This window comes from Giraffa tippelskirchi, chromosome 3 (assembly GCF_054371585.1).
Source record: "Giraffa tippelskirchi isolate mGirTip1 chromosome 3, T2T-mGirTip1v1.2.pri, whole genome shotgun sequence".
Lineage (NCBI taxonomy): Eukaryota > Metazoa > Chordata > Mammalia > Artiodactyla > Giraffidae > Giraffa > Giraffa tippelskirchi.
Window position 1 is genome coordinate 127,361,339 of NC_137277.1, and position 21,332 is coordinate 127,382,670.

General features: G+C 38.3%; 1 protein-coding gene across 2 annotated transcripts in view; it reads left to right on the top strand.

The window, feature by feature from the left end:
- Positions 1-21,332, top strand: part of DPP10 (dipeptidyl peptidase like 10) — a 747,248-nt gene that overhangs the window by 166,582 nt on the left and 559,334 nt on the right. For both annotated transcript variants that reach the window (XM_081579273.1, XM_081579274.1), the window contains exon 2: positions 2,538-2,652. In XM_081579273.1, the coding sequence (XP_081435399.1) occupies positions 2,538-2,652 (115 nt within the window). The remainder of the gene's footprint in view (positions 1-2,537; positions 2,653-21,332) is intronic.

The window sequence follows — 21,332 nt, forward strand, 5'->3', positions numbered from 1 at the left end:
TTACTCTTTTTCCCTTTTCCTACAAATCCCCTTGAGTTAATAAATGTGGCAGTGCTTGTGATTCTTGGCCAAGATACTCACTTCTTATTGCTTGTTGCCCCTTTTTTCATTGTCTTAGTTCTTCAGATGAGTATTTCACAACTTTTTGCCCATCTTAGCCTTCTATTCGGGGCTTCCCAGGTGGTGCTAGTGGAAAGAACCCACTTGCCAATGCGGGAGAAGTAAGAGATGCGGGTTTGATCCCTGAGTTGGGTAGATCCCTTGGAGGAGAGTGTGGCAACCCACTCCAGTATTCTTGCCTGGAGATCCCATGGCCAGAGCAGCCTGGCAGGCTGCAGTCCATAGAGTTGCAAAGAGTCAGAGACCGAAGTGACTTAGCCTGCACACATGCACAGGGTTCTATTAATACATAGAGCATTGCATCTCTGATCTGTCACTCTTACTCCTCAGTAGTCTTAACTGACCTGTGCATGTGAGCTCGGTTGTGACTGACTCCTTGTAACCTCATGGACTGTAGCCCACCAGGCTTCCTCTGTCCAGGCAAGAATACTGGAGTGGGATGCCATTTTCTACTCCAGGGGATCTTCCCAACCCAGGGATTGAACCTGTGTCTCCTGCATTGTCAGATGGATTTTTAACCACTAGCCACCTGGGAAGCCCCATGAGTAGTCTTAAGTAGAACCTTAATATGGAGAATAACTGTTCATCACATCACACAGATTCTAACAAAGAAATTGACCTATCAAACTTTAGTCACATTGCGTTCCAGAAAAGTGTTTCTGGTCTGGGACAACTATTACTTGTCTTTTTTTTTTTAATTAGCTTATTTTTGGTAGTTCTGGGTCTTTGCTGCTGCACAGGTTTTTCTCTAGTTGTGGTGAGCGGGGACTGCTCTCTAGTTGTAATGCACAGGCTTCTCGTTGCAGTGGCTTCTCTTGTTGCGGAGCATGGGCTCTAGAGCATAGACTCAATAGCGGTGCCACACCAGTTTAGTTGCTCCATGGTATGTGGGACCTTCTTGGACCAGGGATCAAACCAGTGTGTCCTCCGTTGGCAATCAGATTCTTTACCACTGAGCAACCAGGGAAACTGTATTGTTTGCCTTAACGTTGTTACTTTAATGCTAATGATTTGATAATCTACTGTCTCAACGTATATGGAATAAGTTTATAAATGGAAATTCTAACCAAAATGCAGGAAGGATAGAGGTATTGAACAGTAAGCGTTAGTAAGCATGAACAAGAGGTGTGGAGTGAACCATTTTAGAAAAAAAGGAGTGAAATTGACTTCTGCTGGATTTGGTTCATCAGAATGAAAGATAAGCCTAAATCTACTGATGTGAGAAGGGGAAAACGTAAAGAAAACACCCTCTATGCACGGTTTCTTCTAGCATTTATTTGGGACCTAGTTTTTAAGTCCAAAGAGTTTATGGCAGAATTGAATGCCACTGTCACTATGTGAAAATTGGCTTCGGTGCTTTAAACTGTGAGTCACAATAACCCATTTATAGTTTATCAAATGTTTACTATCATATTTTACTTATCTTTTTTAAAGAAAGACTGGGGCTTCTTGAATGATTTGTATATACACAGTGAAATGGAAACCTTTATGTTTTGTTTCATTTGTCCCCAAATCATTTGACTGTTTTTCAATAAAGAAGGTTTTATTGGGAATGGAGTAAAAGAAATTGGGGTTTGGGGTAGGGAGAAAGAAACAAGAAACTTAGTGTTTTATAAACTTTATTGTAAAGAAAATCTGGCATGTGTTTCAAATCAGGGTGGTCTATGCTTTACTTTAGTGAATGATGCTCATATATTTCTAGTCAACAGAATGGAACACAGATCTGAAAATTGAAAAGCTTTACTATGCATATTGTAAAAGATGCTCAAGTTTCTCCATCAATCATACCTCCTTGCCAATATCATGCATGCTGCCCAGGGAGAAGATGTTGTTAACTATTGCTGTGGAAGCAATTGTTTAATTTAGTTACTACATCCTCTTGATTTTTATGAGTGGTGGGAGAACTGTTAAAAGAGGACTTTTTACATTAACAAATGTGCACCGCTCTGCATTGAGGGGGGATTTTGAATTATTTTCCCATCACTAATCTTTTTTTCCCCCTTACCAGTTAAGAAAGTAGTCTACAGTGCTTCAGGAATATTAATATTTAAATCCTCATTGTAGGGTCCATTGTAGCAAGAAAAATGTAAATGGGCACACTTTATTTCCATATTATTTTGTAGAGTATTTTGGCAATCATTCTAGTGTTTATAGTCAATGTATTTTAATGCCATCCACATTTTGGACAGCAGGCATAAAGCTCTGCTGGTTTATCTCTTGGAGAAGTAAGATTGCCCCTCAAAAGATAGCCATTTATAATATATGCACCTTTGAATAATTAAATGAGCTACCGAAGAGGAAAAGGATTCTAATCTGTTTTCAAACTGTGATTCTTCCATGCACTGAATCATTCCTTTATGAATACATTTCTCTTGGAGCATGTATAATTATGAAACTTTTTTTTTCTCTCTCGGTAGGAACTGGGAAGTAACAGCCCTCCACAGAGAAACTGGAAGGGAATTGCTATTGCCCTGCTGGTGATTTTAGTTGTATGCTCACTCATCACTATGTCAGTCATCCTCTTAACCCCAGGTAATCTGTCTTTATTACTCTCTTATGATGGTATTGTAGATGATAATTTCACATTGAAATATCTAAAGAGGGTAGTATTACATGGTATCTTAGGACACATTAGCATTGGTTGGAATAAAAAAATGCATAACCAGACATTTTGCAAATGGCACAGTCATTTTGTGGTTTAAATATCATGCAAGATATTTTGGGGACATTGCAATATTATATATATATATATATATATATGGAATGTTAAGGAGATCTTTGGTCTCTATTGCTACTTAGAGACTTATTATGATTGTCATTTTAATAAATGTGGAGGATATTTGACTTCTATTGCAAGTGGAGTTGAGGGAGTGGAGTCTGGAAGTTTCCATATGTAGGAGATGGCCCAACTGTATTGATGGTGGGAAGGGAGGATTGATGGAGAAAGAGATTTAGATCGAAAGAAAATGAGCTAAGCCTCTAAGTATGATACCTCAAATTTCTTCTTCTCTTCTTTCTCTGTTGTTTTTACAGTCCCAGTTTCTGTCTAAAGATGCTCTCCAAACTGCTCTTGCATTACTCTTTAAATTTTGTTCTTTATATTAAATGGTTGAATTCTATTATGTAAATTATCAGTATGTTTAATTCTTCACTGGGATTTATTTCAGTACTTGGAATTTTACTGCTCTTTGGTAGGTGCTATTACAGAAGGCAGAGAAAGGCTGCTCACATTTTAAAATCACAAACTGCCTTCCAGGAACAAAAAAAAATTGTCATGCTGCTACAACCCACCCAACTAACTTGCTCAAAGACTGGTCACTGTATAAGGCTCAGCATTGTACAAAATAGTCATTTCTTATACCTATAACTAGTCCAAAAATCATTTCTATAATACAATAAAGCTAGTCCAAATTATGCAGTTACAGCCTGTTGTTAAAGATTATAGATTTATAACTTCACTTCCTGTCCCAATTTTGTCATTTACAGACCCTTTAAAAATGTTGAATTTATTTCCTCATGTACAACATTTGATTAACAAAATGACCTCTTTCACAGGGTCATTTAGTCAATTAATTATTGTGACTAATTATACAAATTGCAATATCCATTGTTCCAAATGTATAGATTTCCAAAAATATAGTTCATAGTTGTTATTTAACATATGAAGAGCCTGAGAAAGAATTTGAGGGAATATGAAAGAGGAGGGAAAGATAATTTTTTAAAAAGATAGAAAAAATATTCCTGATAAGAACTGGTTTATCTATCATTCTCTTTAGGAATTGTCTCTTATAGCCTCATTTGTGCATCTGCAAGACGGTATAATGAGCAGTGTGATGGCTATGAGTTGTTGCCAGTTGCCAAGAATCTTTGTTAAAAGAAAATGAGCTTATGTTTGGTGCAGTGTTTCACTTAAACATAGAAATTTTGACATAATTATTAAAAACTGAATGACATGCCTTAATTGATTCTATTGGTGACTGTTAACCAGATGGAAGGAATTAGTTTCATAAAATGCCTCTGTGTTTCTCTTGAATTTTCTTCTGTCTGAGTCTAGTATCCTTTTCCCAGTTGTTGCCTCTTTGAGGCCACAGTGATACTTTGGAGTCTTTGGGAGTCTTTGGGAGCTTGGTGTAACAAAGACCTATAGAGTTGGTTACTCACTAAGTTAAACTTCCTGCATGCAACCCTTTCCAACTTGCCCCAGTAATAAAAATACAGGATAGTTGCATTCATTTTGTCATGCACTTGTTCATTTATTAAAGCAAGAGTTTACATAAGATACACTTTGGTTTGAATTCTGGATCTAACAGAACTAGTTTTGTGAAATTGGCTAATAGTTTAACCTTGTCTGTAATTTCACTCATCTGTATTATGGATGCAACTCATAATGGCAACTTTACATTGTACTTGACCTCATTAATCAATAGAAATTGATAAGAAGCCAGACAAAAAATTCAGGCAAGGCTTTACTGGGGCCCCTGCTGTAGCAGAGAGGAACAAAAACAAGCAACAGGTTCCCTTTCTTGCTCACTTGCTCCCCAAGGAGGACAAGCTGGTTCTTTATATGGGATGACGGTCTCAGGCCCAGGGCTTGGCTCAGAGGGGTGACTTAGGCGTTTTTCCCACCCCTTTGGTGGTGTTGTGTGCAGGGATATGCACAGTGCCCTCCTCTTGCTCTTGGTTCTTCAGAAGTGGCAGTTGGGATCTTTTGATCTTTTTGTACTTTGTTGTCCATGGTTTGTCCAAACTGGGCATGCACACAGTTATTTTAGGTCCCTTATAGTTTCATTGTATTTTGTTGCTTGAGAAGACGTTGGTCCATGTGTAAGCATTGCTGTAAAGGGTATCGGGTCCCAGGTCTCAGCCTGTCTCAATGTTACCTACTGCTCAGGGATCAATGAGATAATAAAATTGAGATGTTGGGTATAGTGTATAGAACTACTGCTGCCATTTCTTTTATTATTTTTATTGTTTACTACTTATTGACCACCAGATACAATGCAAAACACTGTGTTACGTGAAGGAGACTGCTAAGAAAAAGTATAAAGTCTATTAGAGTATAGATCTTCTCTGATTTCAATTTTAAGTTTTGGCATGTGGGAAAATGCCAAATATTTAGTCTGGAGTCAGTTTCTCGGTGTTCTGTTCATTCATTTATTCATACATCAATAGACGATAATGGAGTTCTTACAACTTTCTAGGTACTATAGTAGTTGGTCTGTCTCCTGGTTTGTATCTTATCTTTATATCTTCCAATCTCTTTCTTCCACAACTACACATGAGCACAACAACCACACATCCCCAACTCAAAGAGTTAATTTCATATGAGATTAATTATACAAATGGAAGTGGCAATTATTTTTTACATTAATAATATACTAAATTTGTTTTCCCTGGAGAAGTAAATGGCAGCCCACTCCAGTATTCTTGCCTGGAGAATTCCATGAACAGAGGAGCCTGGTGGGCTACAGTCCATGGGATTGTGAAGAGTCAGACACGACTGTGCTACTAACACATGCACACACAAATTTGTTTACCACATGTTCTAATATGTTTGCATCACACTGTTATTTTTGGCAGGGATGTTATGAAATGAAAAATAGAAGTCAGTATACTGGAGTGGAAAAAGTATTATTACAGAAACAACTTGTGTTCTATACTCTCTGTAAATTCAATGTCACCAGGAATTGGAGGATTATGTAAACTGATGAAGCAGATAAATGAAATCATGGTGGTTAAGAATTTTGCCTGAGTTGTGAGTGAGCAAATACTATCCTGGCTACATGACCTTCGTGGTGGGCTCACACCAAGCAGCAGAGTGAAATATAAGGTCAGAAGATTTAACAGTTTGCGGCCTGAGTCCTAAGCCTGGAAGTACTCCCATAAGTTATCTAGTCTTGCCTCCCTCATTAGACAGGAAACAAACAAGCAAAAATCAAACAAAACTGAGTTTTTTTTTTTTTTTAACCTTTGGTTCTGAGGGCTAGCATGTACATTGAGACTGTTAGTGTGGACTTTTGATTTTGCACATGCATGCTTGTGTTTACCTGTGATCAGACTAGTGCTCTGATTACACAGAACCTTCCTCTTCTTAACCTCAGCAGTGCTACACAGACCAGCAAGGGAAAACCTGTGACTCAGGGAATAATGTGCTACACTCCCCTCTAATCTTCACTTTGTTCACAAATATGTCCTGAAGGCTCAGCTTTCTAGGTAAAGTCAGTCAGACAGATGGCAACTTTCAACCAGGCAGAGGAATCCACTCAGGAGGGGAAGCTTCTGATTCTGAAATTATTCAGCAGGACACCTGCCTTTTTAGAATAAAGGACTGACTCTAGAACAATCCATCCAACAAGGGTGGAGGTCAGAAATCCATATGCATTTTATAGCTCTATGACCTTGGGCAAGTCACCTTCTTTCGTTACTGGGAAGAACAAAATCTGACTCCATACTGAATCTACTTCTTTTGCTTTAACCTTTGTTTTACATTATTTTTGTTCACTAAAAGGATAGTGTTTATACATAATATCATGTCTCAGGGAACCCTGCCTCTCTGTCTGAATGGTAAGCTAAAGTATCTTTGTTCAGGATCCTGTCCACATGTGGTTGTCCGCAGGAAGGTAGAAATTAACACATACCCTCCCTGAGGTTAGCCATTCCAAGAGGTATTTGCAAGATTAGTGGTCTTTTGATTTTACTTCCTCACATTCACCTCCCATCCCCACCCTGTTCTATAAAAGAACCTGGTATCCAGAACTTGTTAAGATGGGGTTTGTTTTGGAGAAACTAGTCTGCCATCCTCTCAGTCTGCCAGCCTTCCAAATAAAGTCTTAATCCTTTCCTCAACACCTCATCCCTTGGTTAATTGACCTGTCATGTAGTGAGGAGAGCCAGATTGGACTCAGTGACACTTTGATATCAAGTGTTTTGTTGAAAAAAGGGGCATCTTTGTTTGGCCAAAAATTGAAGTGATTTCTTGAAGTTCATTACAGTCCTAATATCTGTGATCTAATAAAACAACAACAGTGATAATAGTGGCTTGCTTAGTAACAGACTAAATCTGGTAAACTCTCTCACTGACCCTTCCTACATTGGAAATATATTTAATTGTTTTGAGGAGTAGATGAAGGAGAAAGCCTACAAGGAATTATCTAGTCTAAGAAATGATTTAGAAACTGTTGTGCTCAAAATAGCATCACATTTTGCAGGTTAGTCCTAAGACAGGCAAGCCTATAACCAGAGAAACACATGTTCATTGTAATTTTGGTTTGATTGCAAATTTTATTACAGAAGTGATTTGACACAGGTGTCTTAATTTCCAAGATTGTCAGCAACTTCCCTGCCTTGTGAAAAGAAGTCCTAATTATTTTTGAAGAGTGGGTTAACCATTTAAGTGTTTCTTTAATAAGTAACTATTTCTGAAACAAAAAAAAAATTTTCATTTTTCTTTTCTGATTAAAGGGTAGACTTACTTGGATTTGTTGATTAAGCCCACATATATTTTTGTTTGCACTGAAGTCTTTAAAAAAAAAAAGAATACCCACATTTATTTTCAGAATAGGTAACAATAAGATCAATAATTTGGCTTCCCAGGTGGTGCTAATGATAAAGAACTTGCCTCCAATGCAGGAGACTTAAGAAATGCAGGTTTGATCCCTAGGTGAGGAAGATCCTCTGGAGGGGCATGGCAACCCACTCCAGAGCTCCTAGAGAATCCCATGGACAGAGAGACCTGGAGGGTTATGGTCCATAGGGTCGCAAAGAGTTAGATATGACTGAGGCGACTTAGCAAGCACACAAGATCAATAATTATACTCTAAAATATATGGGTGCACATTCATGCTTAAAGTCCTGGAAACCAGTTTTAGGTAGCTATACATTTACTCTACAGTCTCATATTTATATTTAATATGCAGAATGACAGTGAACATGGTTAGGAAATGTTTCACACAGGATATAATTACCCATTTTGATCTGTTTTGAAAAATAGAGAAGTGTATTTTATGAATTAGAATGTATTTGGTAGAGGATATTCATCAAGCTCTTCAGTCTTGTTGCCATATTAAAATAACCACTATGGACTGTGTATATTCCACCAGTTCTTCGGCAGCACTGGCCTGTTGCCCTTTGATTAATGTCTGTAATCAGTCAGTGTCAAAACAGGGTCATCAGGTTAATTTACTCTCATGGTTGACTAAAGGAAACATATAAGGTACTGAAATTGTGTCTTCATCGTTAGCTCTAGCTCTCACTTTTAGGCAATTTTTTCGTCCTTTAGTTCCTTCTCCAGGTGTGCACCTGGGGCTGATCCTCACAGGTCCATCAGAGTATAAAAGAAGTCAAGCATTAAGGTATAAGATATGAGAACTCTGCTTGATCTCACACAGTAATTTAATAAGGACTGTCTATTTCCATCATATAAATTTCTTTATATTCCCTAAGAGTTATCTCTAATAGTAAGAATTTTACGATAAATTTCGATTCTATTTTGGAGAAAATTTACAGAGGTTGAGATTGCCACTGTGATGCTGATGATAGGTAAATCTTTAATGTCAGCTGAGGATTTGATCCATGAAGTTAGGCTCAAATAGTTCAGTTGAGCCAAAATTTAGAACCAAGGAAGTAGAGGCCAGCCAATAAACGTATACAGTCCTATTGTGAAAAATAAACAGAAGAAAAAATGGACGATAGCCTTTAAGGATCAGTGCCTTTCTTTGAAGAAAAACCTACTTATGTATATTTTCCAAAGAGAGTGAACAATTATCTCATTTACTCATCACACACCAATTTAATGGAGTAGTTTTTTAGGTAATAAGTCCGAGGTCAGCAGAATGTGGATTAATTAGTTGCCTTGTTTACAGAGAGTATGCAGCAGATAGACTGATTAAATTGACTTTGACATCAGACTGACTTGAGTCCATGTTCTTGCCTTGATGTGCATGTTAGTTGCTCAGTCGTGTCTGACTCTTTGCAACCCCATGGACTGCAGCCTGCCAGGCTCCTCTGTCCATGGGATTCTCCAGGCAAGAATATTGGACTAGGTTGCCATTCCCTTCTCCAGGGGATCTCCCCCACCCTGGGATTGAACCAGGGTTTCCCACATTGCAGGCAGATTCTTTACTGTCTGAGCCACCAGGGAAGTTCTCCTTGCCTTGATATGTGCCTGCAAATATGGCTTTGTGGCAAAGAATTTGCTCTTTCTATTGTCTTAGACATTAGATTTAAAAAAAAAAATGATTTGACCCTTTGAAATAAGGCTTTAAAAAGATTCATCTGTCCCTCTTTATCAAAAAGATAGTTTTCCAGAAAACAGTTGATAAAATTAAGTACTTTATTGGACTAGTGACAGCTGATTTGTTATTGTTATGCAAAAACTCAAGATGAATTTATTCTGGTTACTATTATGTCCTACAAAAATAATAGCTGCTGGTTATAGTTAGTTAAAATGTCATGTTATATTGTGTTGCAAGCAATCTCTTGGCAGCTGTAATTTAAAAGATGTCATTTAAGCATCTGACCTGTGTTTTAAAATGTCAAAGCAACGATTAAAGTATCCTAGTATGCTTTTTATGAGGGGGAAATAATATTTTACAGATTTTGAGATTTGCATTACTCACTTGTAAACATCAACATCAACCAAGATGCAAATTGTTTATTTTATTTTGGTGAATTAAGAAGGGAGATATGTTATATTGATAGGCATAAGCTAAATTGTCTTGCTTGTTTTTCCAAGAACAGCACAGATGAACACATTTGAATATGGTATTAACCAGGCATAATCAGGCTGCCAAAGAGGAAACAATGACAGATTTTAACAGTTTCCCCCTAGATAACATGGATTGTGGTTGCTTTTCTAATAGATTTATCTCTTAGGTTAAATGGAAAGCAATTTTCTCTGGCACTAATAAAGTCAGAGTAATATTTTTTGTCTTTGCTTTATAGTTGCATTTCTATTTTTAAGTCAGATTTGATTTCCTTATTTATTTTCATATTTTTGTGTTGTCCAGTCAGATAAGTAATGGATTTAGTTCACATTATAATATGCTCATTTTAACAAGAGTCAAAGGAGAATTTGTTTAATAAGTAACATTTATTTATCTGCTCGCTACATGCCAGGTATTTTCTTTTTTTTTTTTTCAGTTTTTCTTTTGTTTTCAATTTTAATTGGAGGCTAATTACCTTACAATATTGTGGTGGTTTTTGCCATACATTCACGTGAATCAGCCATGGGTGTACATGTGTTTCCCATTCTGACCCTCCCTCCCACCTCCTTCCCAATCCCATCCCTCAGGGTCATCCCAGTGCACCAGCCCTGAGCACCCTGTCTCATGCATCTAACCTGGACTGGCGATCTATTTCACATATGATAGTATACCTGTTTCAATGCTATTCTCTCATATCATCCCACCCTCACCTTCTCCCAACAGAGTCCAAAAGTCTGTTCTTTACATCTGTGTCTCTTCTGCTATCTTGCATATAGGGTCATTGTTACCATCTTTCTAAATTCCATATATATGCATTAGTATACTGTATTGGTGTTTTTCTTTCTGACTTTCTTTGCTCTGTATAATAGGCTCCAGTTGCATCCACCTCATTAGAACCGATTCAAATGCATTCTTTTTAATAGCTGAGTAATACACCATGTGTATATGTACCACAGCTTTCTTATCCATTCATCTGCCAGTGGACATCTAGGTTGCTTCCATGGCCTGGCTATTGTAAACAGTGCTGCGATGAACATTGGGAGTACACGTGTCTCTTTCAATTCTGGTTTCCTCGGTGTGTATGCCCAGCAGTGGGATTGCTGCGTCGTATGGCAGTTCTATTTCCAGTTGTTTAAGGAGTCTCCACACTGTTCTCCATAGTGGCAGTACTAGTTTGCATTCCCACCAACAGTGTAAGATGGTTCCTTTTTCTTGGCACCCTTTCCAGCATTTATTGTTTGTAGAATTTTTGATAACAGCAATTCTGACCAGCATGAGATGGTACCTCATTGTGGTTTTGATTTGCATTTCTCTGATAATGAGTGATGTTGAGCATCTTTTCATGTGTTTGTAGCCATCTGTATGTCTTCTTTGGAGAAATGTCTGTTTAGTTCTTTGGCCCATTTTTTATCGGGTTGCTTATTTCTCTGGAATTGAGCTGCAGGAGTTGCTTTTATATTTTTGAGATTAATTCTTTGTCAGTTGCTTCATTTGCTATTATTTTCTCCCTTTTTGAAGGCAGTCTTTTCACCTTGCTCATAGTTTCCTTCATTGTGCAAAAGCTTTTAGTGGGACTTAATTAAAGTCCCATTTGTTTATTTTTGCTTTTATTTCCATTACTCTGGGAGGTGGGTCATAGAGGATCCTGCTATGATTTATGTCAGAGAGTGTTTTGCCTATGTTTTCCTCTAGGAGTTTTATAGTTTCTGGTCTTACGTTTAGATATTTAATCCATTCTGAGTTTATTTTGTGTATGGTGTTAGAAAGTGTTCTAGTTTCATTCTTTTACAAGTGGTTGACCAGTTTTCCCAGCACCACTTGTTAAAGAGATTGTCTTTTCTCCATTGTATATTCTTGCCTTCTTTGTCAAAGATAAGGTGTCCATAGGTGTGTGGATTTATCTCTGGGCTTTCTATTTTGTTCCATTGATCTATGTTTCTGTCTTTTTTGTCAGTACCATAGTGTCTTGATGACTGTAGCTTTGTAGTATAGCCTGAAATCCGGCAGGTTGATTCCTCCAGTTCCATTCTTTCTTAAGACTGCTTTGGCTATCCAAGGTTTTTTGTATTTCCATACAAATTGTGAAATTATTTGTTCTAGTTCTTTGAAAAATACTGTTGATTGCTTGATAGGGATTGCATTGAATCTATCGATTGCTCGATTGCTTTGGGTAGTATACTCATTTTCACTATATTGATTCTTCCGATCCATGAACATGGTGTATTTCTCCAAATATTTATGTCATCTTTGATTTAATTCATCAGTGTTTTATAGTTTTCTATGTATAGGTCTTTTGTTTCTTTAGGTAGATTTATTTCTAAGTATTTTATTCTTTTTGTGTCATTGGTGAATGAATTTTTTTTCCTTAATTTCTCTTTTTGTTTTCTCATTATTGGAGTATAGGAATGCAAGTGATTTCTGTGTGTTAATTTTGTATCCTGCAACTTTACTATATTCATTGATTAGCTCTAGTAATTTTCTGGTGGAGTCTTTAGGGCTTTCTATGTAGAGGATCATGTCATCTGCAAACAGTGAGAGTTTTCCTTCTTCTTTTCCAATCTGGATTCCTTTTATTTCTTTTTCTTCTCTGATTGCTGTGGCTAAAACTTCTAAAACTATGTTGAATAATAGTGGTGAGAGTGGGCACCCTTGTCTTGTTCCTGACTTTAAGGGAAATGCTTTCAATTTTTCACCATTGAGGATAACGTTTGCTGTGGGTTTATGATATATGGCTTTTATTATATTGAGATATGTTCTTTCTATGCCTGCTTTCTGCAAGGTTTTTTTTTTTTTTATCATAAATTGATGTTATATTTTGTCAAAGACTTTCTCTGCATCTATTAAGATATTCATATAGTTTTTATCTTTCTATTTGTTAATGTGGTGTATCACATTGACTGATTTGGAAATATTGAAGAATCCTTGCATCCCTGGGATACAGTCTACTTGATCATGATGTATGATCTTTTTTAATATGTTGTTGGATTCTGTTTGCTAGAATTTTGTTAAGGATTTTTGCATCTATGTTCATCAGTGATATTGGCCTGTAGTTTTCTTTTTTGTGTGTGGCATCTTTGTCTGGTTTTGGTATTAGGGTGATGGTGGCCTCATAGAATGAGTTTGGAAGTTGACCTTCCTCTGCGATTTTCTGGAAGAGTTTGAGTAGGCTTTTCTCTAAATTTTTGGTAGAATTCAGCTGTGAAGCCATCTGGTCCTGGGCTTTTGTTTTCTGGAAGATTTCTGATTACAGTTTCAATTTCTGTGCTTGTGATGGGTCTGTTAAGATTTTCTATTTCTTTCTGGTTCAGTTTTGGAAAGTTATACTTTTCAAAGAATTTGTCCATTTCTTCCATGTTGTCCATTTTATTTGCATATAGTTGCTGATAATAGTCTCTTATGATCCTTTGTATTTCTGTGTTGCCTGTTATGATCTCTCCATTTTCATTTCTAATTTTGTTGATTTGATTTTTCTACCTTTGTTTCTTGATGAGTCTGGCTAATGGTTTGTCTATTTTATATATCTTCTCAAAGAACCAGCTTTTAGCTTTGTTGATTTTGGCTATGGTCTCCTTTGTTTCTTTTGCATTTATTTCTGCCCTAATTTTTATGATTTCTTTCCTTCTACTAACTCTGGGGTGCTACATTTCTTCTTTTTCTAGTTGCTTTATGTGTAGTTTTAAGTTATTTATTTGATTTCTCTCCTGTTTCTTGAGGTAAGCTTGTATTGCTATGAACCTTCCCCTTATCGCTGCTTTTACTGAATCACATAGGTTTGGGTTATTGTGTTTTCATTTTCATTTGTTTCTATGCATATGTTGATTTCTTTTTTGATTTCTTCTGTGATTTGTTGCTTATTCAGAAGTGTGTTGTTTAGTCTCCATATGTTTTTATTTCTAATAGTTTTTTTTTTTTCCTGTAGTTGGCATCTAATCTTACTGCATTGTGATCAGAAAAGATGCTTGAGATGATTTCAATGTTTTTGAATTTGCCAAGGCTAGATTTATGGTCCAGAATGTGATCTATCCTGGAGAAGATTCCGTGTGCACTTGAGAAAAAGGTGAAATTCATTGTTTTAGGGTGAAATGTCCTATAAATATCAATTAGGTGTAACTGGTTCATTGTATCATTTAAAGTTTGTGTTTCCTTGCTAATTTTCTGTTTAGTTGATCTATCCATAGGTGTGAGTGGGGTATTAAAGTCTCCCACTATTATTGTGTTACTGTTAATTTTCCCTTTCATACTTGTTAGCATTTGCCTTACATATTGCAGTGCTCCTATGTTGGGCACATATATATTTACAGTTGTTATATCTTCTTCTTGGATTGATCCTTTGATCATTATGTAGTGTCCTTCTTTGTCTCTCTTCATGGCCTTTATTTCAAAGTCTATTTTATCTGATATGAGTATTGCTACTCCTGCTTTCTTTTGGTCTCCATTTGCACGAAATATCTTTTTCCAGCTCTTCACTTTCAGTCTGTATGTGTCCTTAGGTTTGAGGTGGGTCTCTTGTAGGCAGCATATATAGGGGTATTGTTTTTGTATCCATTCAGCCAGTCTTTGTCTTTTGGTTGGGTCATTCAACCCATTTACATTTAAGGAAATTATTGATAAGTATGATCCCATTGCCATTTATTTTGTTGTTTTGGGTTCGAGTTTATAAACCTTTTCTGTGTTTCCTGTCTAGAGAAAATCCTTTAGCATTAGTTGAAGAGCTGGTTTGGTGGTGCTGAATTCCCCCAGCTTTTGCTTGTCTGAAAAGTGTTTGATTTCTCCTTCATATTTGAATGAGATCCTTGCCGGGTACGGTAATCTATGTTGTAGTTTTTTCTCTTTCATCACTTTAAGTATGTCCTGCCATTCCCTTCTGGCTTGAAGAGATTCTATTGAAAGATCAGCTGTTATCCTTATGGGGATCCCCTTGTGAGTTATTTGTTGTTTTTCCCTTGCTACTTTTAATATTTGTTCTTTGTGTTTGATCTTTGTTAATTTGATTAATATGTGTCTTGGGGTGTTTTGCCTTGGGTTTATCCTGTTTAGGACTCTCTGGGTTTCTTGGACTTGGGTGGCTATTTCCTTCCCCATTTTAAGGACGTTTTCAACTATTACCTCCTCAAGTATTTCCTCATGGCTTTTCTTTTTGTCTTCTTCTTCTGGGATTCCTATGATTCTAATGTTGTGGACTTTAACATTGTCCCAGAGGTCTCTGAGGTTGTCCTCATTTCTTTTAATTCTTTTTTTCTTTTTTCCTCTCTGCCTCATTTATTTCCCCCATTCTATCTTCCACCTCACTTATCCTATCTTCTGCCTCAGTTATTTTACTGTTGGTTCCCTCTAGAGTGCTTTTGATCTCAGTCATTGCATTATTCATTATTGATTGACTCATTTTTTTTTATTTTGTCTATGTCCTTTTAAACTTTTCTTGCATCTTCTCAATCCTTGCCTCCAGACTATTTATCTCTAACTCCGTTCTGTTTTAAAGATTTTGGATCATTTTTACTATCATTATTCTGAATTCTTTTTCAGGTAGATTCCCTATCTCCTCCTCTTTTGTTTGGTTTGGTGGGCATTTATCATGTTCCTTTACCCTCTGAGTATTTCTCTGTCTTGTCATCTTATTTAGATTGCTGTGTTTGGGGTGGCCTTTCTGTTATGTTGGAAGTTTGTGGTTCCTCTTTATTGTGGAGGTTCCTCCCTGTGGGTGGGGTTGAACGAGTGGCTTGTCAAGGTTTCCTGGTTAGAGAAGCTTGCATCGGTGTTGTGGTGGGTGGAGCTAGATCTCTTCTCTATGGAGTGCAATGAAGGGTCCAGCAGTGAGTTTTGAGATGTCTGTGGGTTTGGTGTGAGTTTTGGCCACCCGTGTTTTTGTGCTCAGGGTTATGTTCCTGCGTTGTTGGAGAATTAGCTTGGTATGTCTTGCTCTGGAACTTGTTGGCTCTTGGGTGGAGCTTGGTTTCAGTGTAGGTATGGAGGATTTTGGATAAGCTCTTGTCAGTTAATGTTCCCTGGAGTCAGGAGTTTTCTGGTGATCAAGTTTTGGATTTAAGCCTCCTGCCTCTGGCTTTCAGTCTTATTGTTACAGTAGCCTCAAGACTTCTCCCTCCATACAGCACTGACGAGAAAACATCTAGGTTAATGGTGAAAAGATTCTCCACAGTGGGGGACACCCAGAGTTACGTGGAGAAGAGAAGAGAGAGGAGAGATAAAGAGATGACCAGGAGGAGAAAAGAGGGAATCAAAAAAGCAGAAAACAATCAAGCCAGAAATCAATTCCCCTATTTGCTCTCCGGAGTCTGGACCACTCAGAGAGGTTCACAGATTTCCATAGAGAAGAGAAGAGGGAGGAAGGAGATAGAGGTGAGAAGGAGGAGAGGAGGGGGAGTCAAAAGGAGAGAAACCAATCTAGCCTGTGATCAGTTCCCTAAATGTTCTCCACAGCCCGGAACACCTAAAGAGATTTACAGAGTTAAGTAGAGAAGAGAAGGGGGAGGGAGGACATAGAGGTGACCTAGGGAAGAAAAAGGAGAGTCAAAAGGGGAGAGAACAATGAAGCCAGTAATCACAGTCTTAAGTAAAAATGGGTAGTGAAGACTGGATTCTTAAAGGTACAGAATTGGTAACAAATACCAAAAGGCAAAGATTAAAAATCTAGAGTAGAGGTTAGACTCTCAAAAATACAATATTAAAAAAACAAAACAAAATCGCAAAAGTTATAAATATATATACATATGAAATTTTCTTTAAAAATAGGATCTTTTTTCAAGATAATAGTAGGTTTTAAAAATGAAAATTAAAGGAATAATAAAGAAGTTAAAAATAAAAAAAATAAAAAATGATAATAGTATAATATATCTAGGAATTTCTCTGGAGCTGTTGAGGGCAGTGTGGGGTCAGTTCAGTTTCAGATAATTCCTTGTTCCAGCTTATACTTCTTCTCAAGGTTTATTGGCCCCTTCCAATGTAGCCAATGCTAACTACAAGGTTTTAATCTGTTGCCCCCGTCACTTCCAAAGTGGTTCCCTCTTCTTTGTTTATTTTAGCTTCCTCTGTTTACAAGTTTCTTCAGTATCTACCTTGGGCAAAGGTGGTTATTTATTTAGGCTCACTTGTTCAATTGTGCTGCAGGGAGGGAGGAACACTACAAAGAAATATTACTGGCGTGTGTAGGGAGTGCTCGCAGTGTCTGGGCCACACTGGGTTTGCCCCTGCTTACAGTGTGTGTGCTTTCCGGGTCTACACTGCAGAGGCTCCAGGTTGCTCTGAATGGGAACTGTCTAAGGCGAGCCCTAGGTTGCATGCACTTCCCAGGTCTAAGCCACACAGGTTCAGGTTCTCGGGTACTCCACAAAGGTACAGACTCGGTTAGGCCTGCGTTTTGTGCCCTTCCCAGGTCCGAGCAGCTCAGGCGACTAGGTGCTTGGTGAGCACACTTCCCAGGTGTGTAGTGCGTCTTATCACCTCCCTGTCCCAGCTGCTCAGTTTCCTGAGTGTGCACTGGGAGCTCTGTCTCAGGTGTGCTGTGTGTCTCCCATGGGGAGCTGATCTCTGGCTGCAACCCTCCTGGCGGATGTCAACCGCCCAGGATCCCAGGAAGACTTGGTTAGCAACTGGGAGTCTGCGCACAGTTTGTTAGAGGATGCCACCTCTGGGGCCGAGTTTGCCCCTCACCTTCCGGCTCTGGCTGTCGCCTGCCTGCCTCCCTGCCTCTGGCGGGGGATGGGCCAGTCTGCAGCTAGCTAGCTCTCTGGGTTTCGCTCAGTCCTTTGTTCTGTGAGTGGGCCAGCAGTGCCTTAGGTTAAAGTTTTTCACAGGAAAGTTCTCTATCTCTCTTTTTTTTTTCTCTCTCTCTCTCTGGCTATCACACAGGTTGGGTTGCTATCTCAGGTTAGCTCCCTCAGATTACTCTCAGGGCATTCAGGCCCAGTCCTTACCCTAAGCAATGCAGCCCGCTCCTCCCTGTTCAGCCCCCGCTTGCTGGTGGCCGATGCGAATGTCTGGGCTACTTCTCTGCTGAAAGTTGCCATTAGGCGTGTAATCTGTGGGTTTTATTTATTTATTTTTTCCTCCTGGTTATGTTGCCCTCTGAGATTCCAAAACTCCTCACAGACCCGCCAGTGAAAGGGTTTCCTGGTGTTTGGAAACTTCTCTTTTATGACTCCCTCCCCAGGACGGGTCTCTTTCTCTAACTCTTTTGTCTCTTTTTTATATTTTGTCCTACCGCCTTTCGAAGACACTGGGTTGCCTTTCTTGGTGCCTGTTGTCCTCCTCCAGTGTTCAGAAGTTGTTTTGTGGTATTTGCTCAGCGTTCAAAGGTCTTTCGATGAATCTGTAGGGGAGAAAGTGGTCTCCCTGTCCTATTCCTCTGCCATCTTAGGACCGCCCCCCCCGACCAGGTGTTTTCTTAAGTACTTTTAATATACTAATTATTTATCCTTATACCACTAACATGAAATAGATACTATTAATTTATTTATTATACATTATTTGACTGAGTCTTGCAAGTTACAGTAAACTGGCTGTCACACAATTAGAATGTGGGGAAGTCGGGTCCCTATTCCAGGGCTTTTTGGCTCTAGCACTTGTCTTAATGTTGAAATAAAAGTTTAAGTCTATATTGTATCTATGGACTGTATGGGCAAAGATCATATCAGAAACAAAAATAGAGAAATGAACTATGCTTTATCCTAAACCATTATTATATTTAATAAGTGAATTAATTCTGTGTATTTCTAGAAGAGAATACAAAGCAAAGAAGGAGTTAAGCTGGAGGTGGGACCAAAAGTAGGTAGGGAGAAATAACAACTGGTTGATTAAAAAGTACACATGTAGATTCTCTTTCAGCTATCAAATTTATTTTCTGAAATCTCAAATAGTCATGATAAAATATAAGTGAACCTTTTCTTTCCTAAACTGCAGTGTATAAAAAATATTTACATGTCATTGTATAACTTTAACTATGTTGTCATATTTTTATTTGCTTGCTTCTGATAGAAATATTTACTTTAGGGTTTTAATAGACTGACCTCTGAAAATGAGGGATCAAAATAGTGCTTATGAAGCAGTTTCTTTATGAGAAGGTGTTGCATCCAGTTGCCCCTCCTCCTGGAAAAATTAACATAAATTTGCCCCCTATATTTGTGAAACGGGATATTTTAATGTGTAGTTGTTTACCAGGGACTTTAGCATCCAGTCCTTCGGTTTTGAAGTGTAACTGAAGCCACTTCAATCCAGAGTTCATTTATTGGGTATGAGAAGATACAGTATCTGTTAAAACAAACAAACAAACCCAAAGCCCTTAAGTTAAATAGTGTTTTAAACTAAATAATATCATACTCTCTGCCTTCGCTCTGGAAAATGAAATTTGGCTGGAAAAATTTCAGTGTTTGTTCATTGTTTTGGTTTATTTTTTCACACTCTTACTGCTGGCCTAAATTGCTCAAATGAATATAAGTTCCAACTAAGAAACCTCTCTAGAAAAAGTGGAATCAGTGAAACTAGACTTGGGAAATATCCTTACTTAAATGGAAAAATGTGCTGTATATGTTAGCATAATAATTTGAATTTGCAGTCAGTGTAGATCTCTGATCCTAGACTCACAGCCTATGTAGCTTTTTCTGGGATAGCATCAGATGCTTACTCCTTGGAAGGAAAAATATGACCAACCTAAAGGAAAGATATACCCGTTTGAATACATAGTTCCAAAGAATAGCAGGGAGAGATAAGAAAGGCATTCTTAGTGATCAATGCAAAGAAATAGAGGAAAGCAATAGAATGGGAAAGACTAGAGATCTCTTCAAGAAAATTAGAGATACCAAGGGAACATTTCATGCAAAGATGGACTCAATAAAGGACAGAAATGGTAGGGACCTAACAGAAGCAGAAGATATTAAGAAGAGGTGGCAAGAATACACAGAAGAACTATACAAAAAATATATTCACGACCCAGATAATCACAATGGTGTGATCACTCACCTAGAGCCAGACATCCTGGAATATGAAGTCAAGTGGAACTTAGGAAGCATCACTATGAACAAAGCTAGTGTAAGTGATGGAATTCCAGTTGAGCTATTTCAAATCCTGAAAGATGATGCTGTGAAGGTGCTGCACTCAATATGCCAGCAATATGGAAAACTCAGCAGTGGCCACAGGACTGGAAAAGGTCAGTTTTCATTCCAATCCCAAAGGAAGGCAATGCCAAAGAATGCTCAAACTATCGCACAATTGCACTCATCTCACACGTTAGTAAAGTAATGCTCAAAATTCTCCAAGCCAGGCTTCAGCAAAATGTGAACTGTGAACTTCCAGATGTTCAAGGTGGTTTTAGAAAAGGCCGAGGAACCAGATATCAAATTGCCAACATCCGCTGGATCATCGAAAAAGCAAGAAAGTTCCAGGAAAACATCTATTTCTGCTTTATTGCCTATGCCAAAGCCTTTGACTGTGTGGATCACAATAAACTGTGGAAAATTCTGAACGAGATGGGAATACCAGATAACCTGAGAAGCCTCTTGAGAAACCTGTATGCATGTCAGGAAGCAACAGTTAGAACTGGACATGGAACAACAGACTGGTTCCAAATAGGAAAAGGAGTATATCAAGGCTGTGTATTGTCACCGTGCTTATTTAACTTATATGCAGAGTACATCATGAGAAACACTGGGCTGGATGAAGAACAAGGTGGGATCAAGATTGCCGGGAGAAATATCAATAACCTCAGATATGCGGATGACACCACCCTTATGGCAGAAATTGAAGAAGAACTAAAGAGCCTCTTGATGAAAGTGAAAGAGGGGAGTGAAAACGTTGACTTAAAGCTCAACATTCAGAAAACAAAGATCATGGCATCGAGTCCCATCACTTCATGGCAAATGGATGAGGAAACAGTGGAAACAGTGTCAGACTTTATTTTTGGGGGCTCCCAAATCACCGCAGATGGTGATTGCAGCCATGAAATTAAAATACGCTTACTCCTTGGAAGGAAGGTTATGACCAACCTAGTCAGCATATCAAAAAGCAGAGACATTACTTTGTCTACAAAGGTCCATCTAGTCGAGGCTATGCTTTTTCCAGTAGTCATGTATGCATGTGAGAGTTGGATTATAAAGATAGCTGAGCGCAAAATAATTGATGCTTTTGAACTGTGGTGTTGGAGAAGACTCTTGAGAGTCCTTTGAACTGCAAGGAGATCCAGCCAGTCTATCCAAAAGAAATTAGTCTTGGGTGTTCATTGGAAGGACTGATGTTGAAGCTGACACTCCAATATTTTGGCCTCCTGATGTGAAGAACTGACTCATTTGGAAAGACCCTGATGTTGGGAAAGACTGAAGGCAGGAGGAGAAGGGGACGACAGAGGATGAGATGGTTTGATGGCATCACCGACTCAATGGAATGAGTTTGGGTAAACTCTGGGAGTTGGTGATGGACAGAGAGGCCTGGCATCTTTGGTTCATTAGGTCGCAGAGTCGGACATGACTGAATGACTGAACTGAGACAGCATATTAAAAAGCAGGG